Source organism: Lactuca virosa, chromosome 7 (assembly GCF_052849685.1).
Source record: "Lactuca virosa cultivar CGN04683 chromosome 7, Lactuca_virosa_CGN04683_v6, whole genome shotgun sequence".
Taxonomy (NCBI): Eukaryota; Viridiplantae; Streptophyta; class Magnoliopsida; order Asterales; family Asteraceae; genus Lactuca; species Lactuca virosa.
Window position 1 is genome coordinate 230,214,192 of NC_136432.1, and position 15,465 is coordinate 230,229,656.

General features: G+C 32.5%; 2 protein-coding genes across 2 annotated transcripts; one reads left to right on the forward strand and one right to left on the reverse strand.

The window, feature by feature from the left end:
• Positions 1–5,362: 5,362 nt before the first annotated feature.
• Positions 5,363–9,848, forward strand: LOC145125567 (uncharacterized). Its single transcript, XM_079061014.1, has 13 exons — positions 5,363–5,774; positions 6,318–6,391; positions 6,498–6,581; positions 6,674–6,754; positions 6,850–6,930; positions 7,552–7,644; positions 8,335–8,508; positions 8,616–8,683; positions 8,908–8,959; positions 9,096–9,149; positions 9,234–9,323; positions 9,393–9,459; positions 9,587–9,848. Exons 1-13 carry the CDS (start codon positions 5,633–5,635, stop codon positions 9,676–9,678), a joined length of 1,152 nt encoding a protein of 383 aa, XP_078917140.1. The 5' UTR covers positions 5,363–5,632; the 3' UTR covers positions 9,679–9,848.
• A 752-nt stretch (positions 9,849–10,600) lies between these two features.
• On the reverse strand, positions 10,601–13,347 carry LOC145125950 (Polymerase/histidinol phosphatase-like protein). The gene is made up of 5 exons (XM_079061353.1): positions 12,919–13,347; positions 12,585–12,709; positions 12,179–12,493; positions 11,854–12,023; positions 10,601–11,071 (listed from the first exon to the last, which is right to left on the reverse strand). Exons 1-5 carry the CDS (start codon positions 13,228–13,230, stop codon positions 10,665–10,667), a joined length of 1,329 nt encoding a protein of 442 aa, XP_078917479.1. The 5' UTR covers positions 13,231–13,347; the 3' UTR covers positions 10,601–10,664.
• Positions 13,348–15,465: the final 2,118 nt, after the last annotated feature.

Consider the following 15,465-nt stretch of genomic DNA (forward strand, 5'->3'; position numbering starts at 1 on the left):
CAATTCCTCATCAAAGTTCACATTGAGCTTCACCAACCATTACACATATCTTTGCATTACTTGCAGGTGACTGCTGATGGACTCTCCGTCTTTCATCTTGCTGGTGATGAGGGACTTTACTACCTTATATTTTTCTTGACGAGCTGTTTGGTGGTACTTTTCCACCAAGTCCTTGTTTATCTCATACGGCCTGTAATCCTCATAGAACCAGCTCAGGAGTCATAGTAGCCACCATGATACATGCCACTTTGGTAGCATCATTGTAGTGTCTCCTATACTCAACTAGTTCTTCAGGAGTAACTTTTGTTTCATCAACCTCGAGTAGTTCCTTTTCGAGTACATACTCTTTGTCCTCGAAACGTAGAGCCATCTTGATGTTTCACATTCAATCATTATAATTGGTGCCATCCAAGGTAACCCTCGAGCAGATGTTAAGGAGTGAGAAACTGTTGGAGGAGGAACCAGAAGCATCATTGGGAGTTGACATCTGAAAAAGAAGAAGGATAATTTTTAGTTAGATAAGAAAATTCCTCAATATAACACCCAAATGAAATATTAAGACTAGGATCCAACTAGATATTTCACAACATAGAAAAAGGATGCCGTAATCTGATTGTGAAATAAATAAAGGTAGGTAAATGACAATTTACCACTTTCACCACGAAAACGAAATTTTAAATGAATTAGGTTTTAAATGAAATTCCTAGATCTTTTGAGATTCATTGAAGTATTCGATGGCATGTTTAATCTCGATTATGCTCTTCCATTTGTGACTGGGATACCGAGGATCACAAACAAGATGTGAATAACCATGCAAATTAGCTTGGTACTCTCGATGCCATTTATCATCTAATTAATGTGTCGGTTAGCCACCCATGCTCCATCAATCAATGATAATTTACGAGACACCCATTGCCACCCTTTATTAGTCCATATTAGTGTGTCGGTTAACCACACACGCTCCACTAAGGACTTATATAAAATGCAATGTGCAATTTCATGGATTAGCATCAAATTCACATTTTTCCTAAAGCAACTAAGATTGGGAATTTAATAAAAACATTTTAGTTACTTTATTAATTCCATTATACTTATTAATGAGAATTATTTGTCCTATCAAACCCGTTCAGCTAACGACCCTCCACCAATCAAGGAACCGGTGGGTGAGAGTGGACACCCATTCAACTACCATTTTATAGGTAGTTTCCTTATACCCCCTTCCCCCTTATAGATTGGCTTCGTGAATGAGGTGTACCAGCGGTTCGACTGACTTGTCTTATACATATAGTAAATATTAAACATTTAATTTTACATATAGTATAAGGTGTGTTTTAAACATTTCAAAATACTAGGGTTTATAATCTTTTAAATTTTATAATTAAAACAATTTAATTAAATTTAAAAGAAATTGATTTAATAATTATATATTAATTAAACCTTTAATTAATTTATTAAATCATTTGAGGATTATCCGATTAAATTAATCAAAATAATTTAACCTAATCCTCTCACCTAATTTTCGAAAAACATGGGAGGGATATTCAAATTTTATAATTATCCACATAATCACATAAACAGATAATTACCAAAAATAAGAAAAGCCTATCATGAAACCCTAATTTCTAAAATCACAAATCTTGGGGAGGAAGGCAAGGATCTCAATCCTTATCTAATTTTTCAAAAATCTAAAGGATTAGGAAACCCTAATTTTCGAAATTTGAAGGACAAAGGAAAGGGTTAAAACCCCTTTCCAAATTTTCGAAATCTAGGGTTAGGAAACCCTAATTTGCGAAAACCCTAAGTCCTTAGTGTTTAATTCCCATAAACCCTAATTGATCAAGTTAAACCAATTGCATCAAATTCAATAGAAAACAAGCCAAGGCTCTGATACCATTGATGGGTTTTGAGCATAACAAACAATCTTATGTGTACATGCAACCCTAGTTGCTTTGATCTATGTTTTTTCTCTAATTGGACATACAAGTATTGAACATCAAAAGGAAAACCCTAGGAGGCATATGCTATTTTCGAAATTCATAAATCTAGGGTTGGAATACATACCTTGATTGTTATATTGTAATAACAATGGATTCCTTGAAGATCTCGAACTTTCTGAAGCTTGAGAGCAAGTGCCATAAGTGTAACACCTCTAATGGTTCACACCCACACCAAGCAAAAGGATGAGAGAGGAGAGAGGAGGAGAAGATTGAGAAATTTGGCTATCCTTCTTAGGGTTTAGAGTGGCCGAAATTATGAAGGGGTAAAGCCCTTTATATAGTTGAGGTAGCTTAGAGCCAAAGCTAGGGTTTGCTGGAGGAAACCCTAATTCCTTAGCTTAAGGCCTAAGCAGCCCATGGACTCCCCATCCAAGGCCTTGGACGAAAATTCTAGGGCTTCCCTAGAAGTTTTCGTCCAAGCCTTCTAGGGTGGTCCAAGAGCCCAGTTTCTCAACTATCAATAAATTGCTAAACAGTCCCTGCACTTTTAATCAATTCCTTTAATCCCAAAATTATTTCCAAATTAATTTCTGATTAAATATTAATTAAACAATATGATTTCCAATTAATATATTATTTTCATGATACATTAATAAATAAATTATCTCAATTTATTATTCAAATAATAAATTCAACCTCTTTCTCCCAAAGGCATCCTGTCAAGTTGCTAGTATGAGGGCAACCCAAAAGGACTGTGCTACTAACAATTCAAGTATATACCAATTATACTTATGGGCTTAGATACCTAATCCAACACTAAGTACGCGGGGTGTACTTAGCTCGTACACTTAGCGTACTCCATTTGGGGCTAGTATGCGCAGCTTACCAGATGGGTACACCCAACGTACTCCCCAGTGTGCCAACTTACTCCATTAAGCACTTAAATCGTTAAACCCTTTCTCCAGATTCTCAGATCTAGTCCCTAAGGATGATTTATCACGTAAAGTTGGCAACTTTATACTCATGCATGGCTTAATGGGACTAAAAAGCTCAAAAAGAGCTTAATAAAGATCTTAATACATGCATGGATCAAAATACTCCATAAAGTTGACATTTTTATGAACATGGGGACTGAATGGAGCTAAGATCTAGCATTCATTGCTTCTGGAGTAGATCAAAATCTCACCTTTAACACAAAAGACTAAAAAGTTCACAAAATACACCATAAACTAGATCTAACATATATGATCATCAAGGTGTGAGCTTTTTACCTCAAAAGCTTGCAAATGAGAAGGTGTTTCTGGATCTACAAACCCAAGTTACTCCTCCAAGTGTTCCTCTTATTCTTCTCCTTCACAAACCACCAACAAACACTTTTTCAAGCTCAAAACTCACCAAATCACTCTAGGGTTTCGATTTCAGGGTAAGGGGAGGTGGAGGATGGTATAAAATGTCCAAGAGATGAGTTTAAGTTGTTTAAATAGGGCACAAACCCTAAAAATTAGGGTTTGTCCCAGCCTTGCGTACGTCATGCGTACGTGGGTGGAACTCGCGATCATCAGGATGGCTAGTACGCTAAGCGTACTCATGGAATACACCCCGCGTACTAACCAAGGGACCAAATTGAAAGGAATTTGCATCAAAGGGTTAAAAAGAAACTTACAAAAACTTGAGTGTTACACATAGTTATAAGTTCAATAGTGAAAACATAGATCCTTTTAGGTTGCATGTGAACTTAAGGGTTTTAAGTTTATTTTTTTACTTAAATCCCATCAAGAATAATAGTATTGATTATTTAATATAAAAAGGGTTATTGATATAATAGTCCTTAAGTTTTTCAAGTTTTGTCGGGTTTGTCCTTTTGATGATTTTTGGTGTGTTAATGCTTAATAGTTAGGAAAACTTGTTCATATTTACAATTCAACCATTTTTTTACCTTTTATAGAAGGTGATCACCACCACAACCGGTTACCTTCTACCTCCATACTCTCTTCCCCCTCCATCTTTTCTTTCTTTCTTTCTCTCTCTCTCTCTCTCTCTCTCTCTCTATATATATATATATATATATATATATATATATATATATATATATATATATATCCTTCTCTCTCTCTTTCTCTCTCATAAATCGTTACTACCACCGTCCTCCGCCGCTGGAGCTACTTACGTCACCATCCTCCGTCCATCGGAAAACTGAAAACTATTGTTATTTTTGGATCTACACACAATGCTGGAATTCCCTTCCCTCCGCCATCAAACCCCATCAACCACCATTGTCGTTCGACCATCGAAGCTACGTACGTCACCCTCTTCCCTCAGTCAGAAAACCGAAAACTCGACCTTTTGCTGCTACTGTGAACCTTAACCGTTGTCACCTCTAGCTGTCGCCGCCAACATCATCTTCGTCATAAATCCTAGTTGCCCCTGCTGCCACCACAACCTCTAATCACCGCAGCTGCTGTGCGTTTTGATTTTCAGATGGTGGTGGTGGTGGCGTCGTCGCTCCGCTGTGTTCGTAGTAAGGGAGAGATGATGGGATGTGATGGCTGCTTTTGGTGGTAGCAAGGGTTGGGGTTAAATCGAAAGGAAGAGATAAGGGGATTTCATTTTTCCGTGCGGAGTGAGGAGTGTGGCGTAGGTACCTCCGATGGTCGAAAGATAATGGTTTTTGGCGAGGTTTGATAGCGGAAGGAAGGTTGTTCAAATGATGTGTGTGCATATCCGAAAATGACGGCTATTTGATGTGGTCTGACGACGGATGACGATTGTGAGGTGGTGGTTGCTTATGGTGGTGGCAACAAGGCAGATTGTGGTTGTGGCGACCTGTTGTTGGCAAGAATGACTTGTTGTAGAAGGTCAAAAATGGCAAGAATGACTTGTTCTAGTCTTGTAGAAGGTTAAAAATGGTCAAAGGATAAAAATTAACAAATCTTCTCAAATATTAGCCATTAACACACCAAAAACCATAAAAAATAAAACCCACAAAACTTTAAAAACTTAGAAACCCCGTTCCCGAGTTCAACTTAACGAGAGAAAAGAAAGGAATTGAGTGAAAATGAGAAGAAAGTAAAAGAAATTGATGTTCCCGAGTTTCATTAAAGGAATGAATGGAAGGAAGTGGGGGAGGGGGGGGGGGGAATGAAAGGATCACTTTCCCTCCTAACTTTCCTTCCGATTTGGAAAGAAAGTATAAAATGATTAACTTTCATTCCACTTGTCTTCAACTCGGGAACAAAAAAATTTTATTTTCTTTTCCTTTTCTCTTACTATCCCTTTTAAAAATAAACCAAACTTAGAAACTTTAATGTTAATATCCCTTTTAAAAATAATCCATGATACATATTACATACTTTGCCAATTTTGTTTTGTAAAGTGAAGTAAAGTAGACCACGTTGACCAAAAAAAAAAAATACACGGAATTATAGGGAAAATCGATGTTGAAAATTGGTTTAATTTAGTCGAGATTTGTTCAACCATTCCTAGATTTCAATCAAACCACTCTCTTCGCCGACGGCCGGCCGTCCTTTCCTCCGTCTACAACCCAAATTCAATTCCCAGTGAACATACACGCATGAGTACAGATACAGGAAGGAATCTTTAAGGCTTAGACAGCAAACAGTATCTGAATTCGCGATTGGTTTTTGTTGCTGTTGAAATTTAGGGTTTTTCTAGATTCGCTGTGCTGCTGAAGAATTATGGAGAGGGTTTTCAGTAAAGTTCGGAATTTGGATGCATACCCTAAAATTAATGAGGATTTTTACAGCCGTACGCTCTCCGGCGGCGTTATTACCGTCGTCTCTTCCATCGCTATGTTCCTTCTTTTCTTCTCTGAACTCGGTAAACTTTAAAATCCATACTTTTATCCGAAAATCTGAACGTACAAGTGTTTGATTTGATTAACTGTTTGTTCTCAGGACATAAAACGAATTGTTTTTTTCTCTATTTGTGTGTTCGATCTAGATGGCTGTTTCACTAATCTCGAACATATCTATAGGTGATCTAATTGCCGTTTTCTGACGTCGGAAGAACTTATTCTCGTAGAAAATTAGTTCTCTTTGCCTACACCAATTTAGTTTAACTTTAAATGATTGTAAAACACGAATCGAATAGTATCAAGCATCAAAGGGGTCAGATTTTCCATTTCTCAAATAGCGAATAGGAGAACATATTGATGATGGATCCATAAGCTATAGTTTAAGATCCACGCTTTATATTCTTTGCCCTTAGTGTTTTTGTATGCGACATAATGATCATAAATAATGTGTATTTCTTGAACTAGTTTGTTTAATCCTTACAATTGACATATTCTTGATTCATATTCATCATGTAAATGAGGAATTGAATGCATCTAACTGTTTGGGTGCCTTTTTTTGTCTGCAGGGCTATATCTGCACACTACCACTGAAACAAAGCTTGTAGTTGATACTTCAAGAGGAGAAAAACTACATATTAATGTAAACATCATTGATATTTAGTGGATTTAAATTTTAAATTGACATGTTAGATCTTATTTTGTAATGAAATAGGACAACTTTTGACATACTGTGCTTTTGATTACAGTTTGATATCACATTTCCAGCTGTTTCATGTACACTACTCAGCCTTGATGCCATGGATATCAGTGGAGAACAACATCTTGACATTGTACGTTTTTTAAATTCTTTCTAGTTGTTCTAGGGCTATTTTCAACAAGTATGAAAAGGGCATTAACGTCTTTTGTCCCATTGAACTTGCAGAGACATGATATAATAAAGAAAAGAATCGACTCTAATGGAAATGTTATTGAAGAGAGAAAAGAAGGAATTGGTGGCCCTCAGGTTAGTATATATCAATTGGTTGATATAATTTATAAACTATAATAATTAACTTGTCAATATTTTATATATTTATTTGTTTATCATTGTTTTTATAGATTGAGAAGCCTTTGCAAAGACATGGTGGGAGGCTTGAGCATAATGAAACTTATTGTGGTTCATGCTTTGGTGCAGAAGCGGTATATCTTTCTTTCACTACCTTATTTGTGTAAATGACGAAAATACCCTTTCTAATCTAAACCCTAATTTTCTATAACAAAGTCTGTCTTTTTGTTGTTTTCTCTCCCTCATGATTTTTGTGTTTTGTATTGTTTTGTAATTTGTTGTTACTAATATGAATATTTTTTTTTACCTAAAAATAGTTTTAAAAACTTGAAATTAAATAATTTTACAAGTATTTGAAAAAGTTTTCTTAATAGATTTCTTGTTCGCGTAACTTTTTCAAATACTTGTAAAATTATTTAGTTTCTTGTTCATGAAAATTTGTAAGGGATTGAAATACTTGTAAAAATTAAACTCAATAATCAATTTCATTCAATTGTATATATATATTTTTCAACTTGTAAAAAAAAATACAAATGATTGAATTTAATTTTACAAGTATTTCAATATCAATCCCTTCAAATCCAAATTCCTCCAAATTCGATTCCTTTAAACAAATTTCAAATTCCTTCCAAAACATTCTGCGAATTGTAAAGTGGCAACTAGAATTCTTAAAAAAATCAATACCAATCTTTCTACTTTTTTTATTTTATAAAATCATGGAGTGTTTTTAATTTTTTTTTTTTTGATGTTTGCAGACAGATGATGAATGTTGTAATTCATGTGAAGAAGTTCGTGAAGCATATAGAAGAAAAGGTTGGGGTATGACAAATCCTGATTTGATTGATCAGGTAGAAGCATATATAACCATATTTTTCATATCTATTGATTCTATTGAAAATAAATATATAATTTTTTAAGTGTTAATTGCAAAAAAAGTAGCAACATACTTTCATTTATTTGTTTATAATAGCATTTTACTTTCAACAAAAGTACATTGCTATTTTTTGCAATTAAAATTTTTCTATCTGAAACATAAAAAAGAAACAATCTTGATGATACCCCACCAAATATCAGGATACTTGAGTTCTATATTCCCAATCTTTTTATTTAAACTTTTCATAAAAAATCTTGTTACAATTATATTGCTATGTTTTAGTTTTTGCAATTAAAATTTTTCTATCTGAAACATAAAAAAGAAACAATCTTGATGATACCTCACCAAATATCAGGATACTTTAGTTCTATACTTCTATATACCCATTCTTTTTATTTAAAACTTTTAAACTTTTTATAAAAAAATCTTGTTACAGTTATATTGCTATTTCTTGCAATTAAACTTTTACTATCTGAAACATAAAAAAGAAACAATCTTGATGACACCCCACCAAATATCAGGATACTTTAGTTGGATATTCCCAATCTTTTTATTTAAAACTTTTTATAAAAAATCTTGTTATAGTTATATATATATATATATATATATATATATATATATATATATATATATATATATATATGATGTTAATTGTATGTATCAGTGTAAAAGGGAAGGATTTGCTCAAAAAATTAAAGATGAAGAAGGTGAAGGATGCAATATTTATGGATCTTTGGAAGTTAACAAAGTGGCTGGAAATTTTCATTTCATAAAAAGTTTTCATCAATCAAGTATTCATATCCCTGATTTGTTGGCTTTTCAAGAGGACAGTTATAATGTAAGCCTAACAAAATTAAAATTACCTTTTTGACCTCCATTTATATATATCCATTAAATTTCTTATTATTACTTTTACTAATGAGTAATGATGATGTGTATACACAGATAAGTCACAAGATAAATAAATTAGCTTTTGGAAGCTATTATCCTGGGATTGTAAATCCTCTTGATGGGTAAATTTACTAATTACTAATTAAATTATTATTTGTTTTTCTTTTTATATTTTTCATTTTCAATAATTGGATAATATTTCAAAGTAATAAGAAAAATTAATAGTGTAATTAGTTAGATTCTTTAAAATACAATGTTTTGATAACAAAAAAAAAATCAAAGTAAATAAATAAAAGTACATTGCTATTTCTATTCGTTGCTTATAATTATTTTTTAAAAAATTCAGGGTGCATTGGTTTCAAGTATCTCCAAATGGAATGTATCAGTACTTTATAAAGGTTAGTTTTTATTTTTTTTAAGCTCTCACTTATTCAATTTTATATAATATAATAAAAAAAGCTCATATATATATATATATATATATATATATATATATATATATATATATATTATATATTTTTCTCTTGATTTCAGGTGGTACCAACGATTTACACGAACATTAGAGGCTACACTATTCAATCAAATCAGGTATTTATTATTATTTAATAAAAAAAACTGTTTTATTTATAATGAATTTGTATTAAAACATTTAATGAATTTGGTGTTTTATAGTTTTCTGTTACTGAACACTACAAGACCCCAGAAGTTGGCAGAAGGTCTCTCCCTGGTGTTTTCTTCTTCTATGACCTTTCTCCAATTAAGGTATTTATTTATTTATTTATTTATCTAAAAAATAAAAATATTTAATCAAACTCAAAATATATTTTGTAGGTGACATTTACAGAAACACATATCTCCTTCTTACATTTCATGACAAATGTGTGTGCCATTGTTGGAGGTAAGCAATACATTTGTTGTGTGTGAACAAGAAGACTAAATGACCATTTTACCCTTACATTTCATAAAACAAATTTCACAATAACATGAGAGAAAATCGTTGACATTTTTTTAATTTTTTTTTTCAGGAATCTTTACAGTTGCAGGGATTGTGGATTCGTTTGTTTACCATGGTCATAAGGCTTTAAGGAAGAAGATGGAAATTGGAAAGTTGGGCTAATTTTTTTTTTTTTTTTTTTTTTTTTTTGATGTCACTTTAGTGTAATTTATTTTATGGTCTTTTTTGACTAATTGTCTGTAATGCCCCTGTACTTGGTGCAAAAGCCGACATACATAACATTTATTTTCCAATCTTTATTTTTGTTTCAAAAAATCTCACTTTTAAAACTATAGCTTTTGACTTCGGTAGATTTATAAACACAAAATATTCAATCTTATTTCAAATTGGTTTTATTTTAGCAACCAAAACCAATCAAAATTTATGATATTAATTTGGTTTTGGTCTAAATATTTAATCCAAACCAAAGTTTTCTTTGAACAATTAAGTTTGATTTGAATAGTGGCATGAAATATCCAATTGATCTTTGTCCTTAATGATTTGTCGATTGTTTTTCTTGATTAAAAATAGCGTTTGTAATTTGTAAGCAATGTATCCTGTGCTTCTTCTCTATTCTTGAGGTATTTGAACATCTTTTGATTTTGTTTCTTGTTCAAAACTATGGTATATTAAAAAGAAAATGATCTAGGATAATAAACTTTTACATGTGTTCAAAAATCATTAAACTTAATAAACCATACAAAAAATATTATCTTTTGTTTGTCCATTGGATTTTTGTTGACTTGGACATCTCTCTATTGTTTGTTTGTGTGTATTTTTGTGTTTAAGTGTTTAGAGACACATCCATTAAAATAAGACTTGTATTACTAGCAAAAAAAAGTATTTAAACATTATAAGTAACAAAAAATAACTACCTAGTACTTTGGTGTCTTGGCATATTTAGAATTGACCAAAATAAAATTTAATGTTTAAACCATAAAAGGCGGCTTTGATATATATTTTGACCATAAAAAAATATTAATCAAGCAATGCTTGCTCTTTCTTTTCAAATACCCAACATAAAACACCGAATAACAAACACAAATTTTGAATGCAAAAACGCAAAAAATTGTTTGAAAAACTCAATAAACAAAACTTAATACCTAAAACTATATAATAGCTTCACAATCACATCCTCCCCCTTGATTCTCTAAAACATCTCTAATCACTTCAAAATTAGCATTCTTTTGTTCTTCATCGGTCAACCATTGAGAAAGACACTCGCGAATGAGTTCAACATTATGATTCAAAAGAGTAACACCATTTTTAGCTAATTTGATCTTGGCATATCTCAAGATATGTTGTAGGTTCGATTCGGTTGGATCACTGACATATCGGTCAACCGTGTTCTTGATCGCACCACACCAAATCGGTCGAGCCACTTTTAGAAATTCATGAACCGCCACCACCGGTAGGCTCACGCTTCCTAGAGCCGACTCGCTGTTGCCGCCTCTTGCATGGTAGTCTGAACCCCCGAGCTTTAGAAGATCGTACGTTTCCGCCAGGTCACTAAAAGCTGTACATAATATGATTCAAAATGAAATACTGTAAAAAAAAAGCAACCCCTGACCTGACATTGTCCCGTCCCATCACAGTGGACTGACACTGACAAGGACAGTGTCAAGTACATAACAGTCTGGTAACATCGTACTTTTAGTTTTTGTCTTATTAGAGCATCACTTTTTGTCACATCATCTTAATGAAACCAACCTTTTTAAAAGTTTTTTTATTTATAGATTATAAATTTTTTCAGAAAAACCTTTATATTTTCAACTTTTTACCTGAAAAGCATTGCAATTTTTCTTTTTGCAGAAAAACCAATGATAATTTTAATTTTTTTTATCATTTAACATTATTTACCCACTAAATGCTTACAATAATTTTTGACTAAATTTTGTACATATTTGAACAAGCTAACTAATTTTATTAGATAATTAATGTTTTATATGATAAAAAATATATCATGAGTGTTTTTTCTCCAAAAAAAAATGTACTCGCATTCAAGATAAAAGGCAGAAAATGCAAGGGCATTTAAGAAATTTTGCCTAACTTTTACACAACACACAATTTACCCCCTACCTTTTGAAAATTACTAACCTATTGAGCAAAAAATCGTCCTTTAAAGACTTTTCTAAAAAAGTACTAATATCTTTTAACAATAAGTGTTGTACTTTGAAATTTTTACTCAATTATAGCTTTTTATTTGAATGCCATTGTTATAATTAGATAGATTTGTCAAATTACAATACATTTATATGAAGAAATGAAACTAAGATGCTATAAATATAATAAACATACCTGCTAATTTCCCATCACTTCTATAAACCTCCAAACCATGCAATCCAGCTTCTTTCAACCTTCTAATAATAGCAACCGGGTTCTTCAACGCCCATGGATGAGCCAAAACCGCCACCCCACCCGTCTCACATATCAACTTCACCGCCACCTCAGCATCCGGCTCACTTCCACTTCACAAACAAACAAAAAAAAATGTCTGTTCATAGCTGTTGATTGAGTCAGATCTAATTGAGTCAAATCAGACCCAAAAAGCATATAAGAGTCTATATGACTTCGGAATCAAACAGTCTGAATCTGACACAGATAAAGATAAAGATATGCTCACGTGGAATAAGCAGGACCTCCATCATAAAGATAACGACTAAAAGCTTGTTTCAAATTTTCAACATGGCCGGCTTCCACCATAGCTCGAGCTACATGCAGTCTTCCCGGAGCAACACCATCACCGGCGATCTTTTCAACATTCTCCCATCGGAGAGGTAACTTGAGTTTGTTCAATTTTGAGATCATGTTCTTAGCACGAAGGTAACGCCCTTCTCTTATGTTACCTAGAAATTCATCTACTTTTTGGAAATTTGCAGGTCCGCAGCAGCTGTAATAGGCCAGGACATGAACGGGTTCTTCTGATCCGGATTCGGTTCTGTTCAAGACAGTTTTTTGAATGTCAATTCATGGAAGATTAGATATTTAGATGTCGATGAAGAAGAAGAAGAAGAAGAAGAAGATAAGACCTTGGGGTGAAAATGGTACTGATTTCGACTCCAGGGATGATTTTGATTCCGACGCGTCGAGCTGCTTCTAGGGCTTGAGGGATTCCGGCCATTGTATCATGATCCGTAAGAGAAAGGACTTTTACCTGTTCTGAACACATCGTACTTAATCAATTAACAAATGAAATAAACAAGTTCAGATTCCATAGCAATTGTGATAGCGGAATGAAACCAGTGTTCTTGGAGTTTCAAAGAAGAAGAATAATAAATTAGGCAGCCATGTATGAAGAAGCTTAAAACATAAAAAACTGTTAGCACACCATGTGTTTGATAAAATGACTCATACATTACATACCCCATACTGATGAGCTCTTTCGACAAGTTTCGAAGGGGACAAGAATCCATCGCTACAAATCGAATGCGAATGCAATTCAAACACCAATTTTTCAGCAGAAACCTTGGTGTGAACCAACTTCACCTTGAAATCATCGTCGATGGCGATTGCGGAATTCGCCGACGAAGGTATATTGTCCAAGTAAACCCATTCACTTACGGATTTGTAAGCAAGAGATTGTTCCACTGTCATCCTTTTCTTCGTTCCACCACGCTTGTTGTTCTTCTTCTTCTTGTTCTTGGAATGATTGTTGTTACCGTTGGTACCCATCATCTACTGAAGAAAGATTGAGAGAAAAAGAAAGAAGAAAAAAAGGAAATCTTTTTAGGGGTTCTGAATCGGGTAGTAAAACTATTTACCTGTCGTCTAAATTCAAGGAAGATTTCCACTTTCGTATTCTGACCTCTGTACTTTTGGATTTATCAACGTATTTACATAAATAGTTCCTGATAATGTCTAACTTTGCAAAAACAGTCCTTCCATTACTCCAATTCTAATTTTCACCTTCACTGTATCATTTCATAATCACATGTAATTTCTGTTGTTTGATAATAAGTTTTTGTCACATGTACATCATAACTCGATGCTTGTTTTCGGAACCGTAACTGCCTCAGAATTGTTGCAACTGGAACTGGAACCACTTTAAACGTTTCCAGTTCCGGTTCCTAAAGTTATTGAATCGTCTGAAGTGGTTCTGGTTCTTATTTTTTCGGAACCGCTACCCGCTGGATAACTGCCGGATCGGTATATATATATATTAGTATTTTGTATGAATATGTGTGTGTTATTTAGACTACTTTCGAGTATATTGGTCCTGTCCGTTTTTTTATCCGAGTTGATTCGATTTGGACAGAACTAAATTGCGGTTTTATTGACAAAAGTTAATAAAATTGATGTAACCGGGTTACCCGCTCTAGGAACCGGAACCGGCGATTCCGGGATTGATTCCAAAAATTTAAGAACTGTCTAACTATTTCTAATTCCGGTTCTAACTTTTTAGGAACCGTCGGTTCCGGTTGTGATTCCAGTTCTCGCCAAATGAGACTGGTACTCTCGTCTATGCTCATCCCTATACCTGTCTATACTTCTATACAAACCATGACAAATTCCTAAGCTAGAGTTTGAAATATCTTTCATGTCTTTCTCTTCGATAAGTTTTTGATAAACCGTAAATGTATTTGATGTAGAGGTATATGTTTAGATAACGTAAATGTAAGTTTTGATGATGTCATTGATATTAATTTTATTGACAAATCTAACGAAGTGATTTTACAATCGCAAATTTGACGAAAATCATTTGAATGAATGGGAAACGGTTCAATTAACAAAACTCGTCGATTTCCACTTTCACATAAAGGTGTTTTTTGTTGATTCGATATTGTTTACGGATTTAAAATGATTTTTTTTATTTTTTTTATTTTTTCTGAATCTATTGGTAGTTATTTTCTATTAGATAATGATTAGAAATCTTAACCTAATCGATTTCGAATCTTAAAATTGTGAGAAAAGTATTTTTCTCCTATAGTGCTTCCGTTTTCCAGGTTATTAGGGAATTTGATTTTTACTAATAAAGATACATATTAAATTGATCTTATTTTGTTCTTTGTGTTTGATCTGATAGTCTGAGCATAAATACGCTAGGTTAAGGGCTACATATATCAACTTCTTTGTCTTAAGAATATTATGATTGACCTTCTCTTAGCAATCATGATACCGGTTGGTGAAAGCATTAAGTATGACATTTATTTCTTTTAGATGCACTTGAACTTGCATACATGGTAAAAAAAAATTCCACTAGAGTGGTATGCATATGCTTGAATGGTAACTTATAACGTATACAACTCAAGCTACAATATTTTAATGTTTTAAATTATTATTTCATATTTTTGATGTAAATTATATAGTTATATTTCAATTTGTTATTTAAAGATCATTGATTTATTATAAAATGATAAAAGATCGACTTTATTACTCAAGTTGATAATAATTATTGCATTAGAAAAAAGAAATTTGGTTTCTTTGCATGATTGGCTAAAAACTTTATAATTTTATATGTATGTGCTATACCTTGCAAATTTTCTTTACATGTGCTTAAGATAAAATAAAAAAGATATTTGTGTTTCACATTTAAATACTTGCATAACTCATATTTTTTACCCTAACAGTGGTTAGATTTATTCAAAATGATCATTTTACAACACAATCATTATATATTTTAAAAAAAAAATTGACAATCATTCAAAATTTAATTACGATAATATTCGAGGGCAAGTCCTAAAATGTAAGAAATCAATAATATTATGAAAACTAAATTGTAAATAAATGAAAACTGTCATTTAGTATTTACTTTAATTTAATAAAATTTATTATATATTTGTTTTATAATATTAAATTATATTTTACATATCATGTCATATTATATTTCTTAGCTATTTTTAATTAGTTTTTATCAAACATCATTTTTTATCACCTAACAATTATCTTTTAAATAAAAATTAGATTTTATTG

What these genes read in the sequence shown, in the direction of transcription:
- LOC145125950 (XM_079061353.1), bottom strand. Translation starts at nt 13,230, where the DNA reads ATGATGGGTACCAACGGTAACAACAATCATTCCAAGAACAAGAAGAAG. An exon ending in AGTACCATTTTCACCCCAAG is followed by an intron (nt 12,494 to 12,584) that starts GTCTTATCTTCT and finishes TGTCTTGAACAG; the next exon opens with AACCGAATCCGGATCAGAAG. An exon ending in GGAGGTCCTGCTTATTCCAC is followed by an intron (nt 12,024 to 12,178) that starts GTGAGCATATCT and finishes TTGTTTGTGAAG; the next exon opens with TGGAAGTGAGCCGGATGCTG.
- LOC145125567 (XM_079061014.1), top strand. Translation starts at nt 5,633, where the DNA reads ATGGAGAGGGTTTTCAGTAAAGTTCGGAATTTGGATGCATACCCTAAA. An exon ending in GAGAAAAACTACATATTAAT is followed by an intron (nt 6,392 to 6,497) that starts GTAAACATCATT and finishes TTTTGATTACAG; the next exon opens with TTTGATATCACATTTCCAGC. An exon ending in CATGCTTTGGTGCAGAAGCG is followed by an intron (nt 6,931 to 7,551) that starts GTATATCTTTCT and finishes TGATGTTTGCAG; the next exon opens with ACAGATGATGAATGTTGTAA.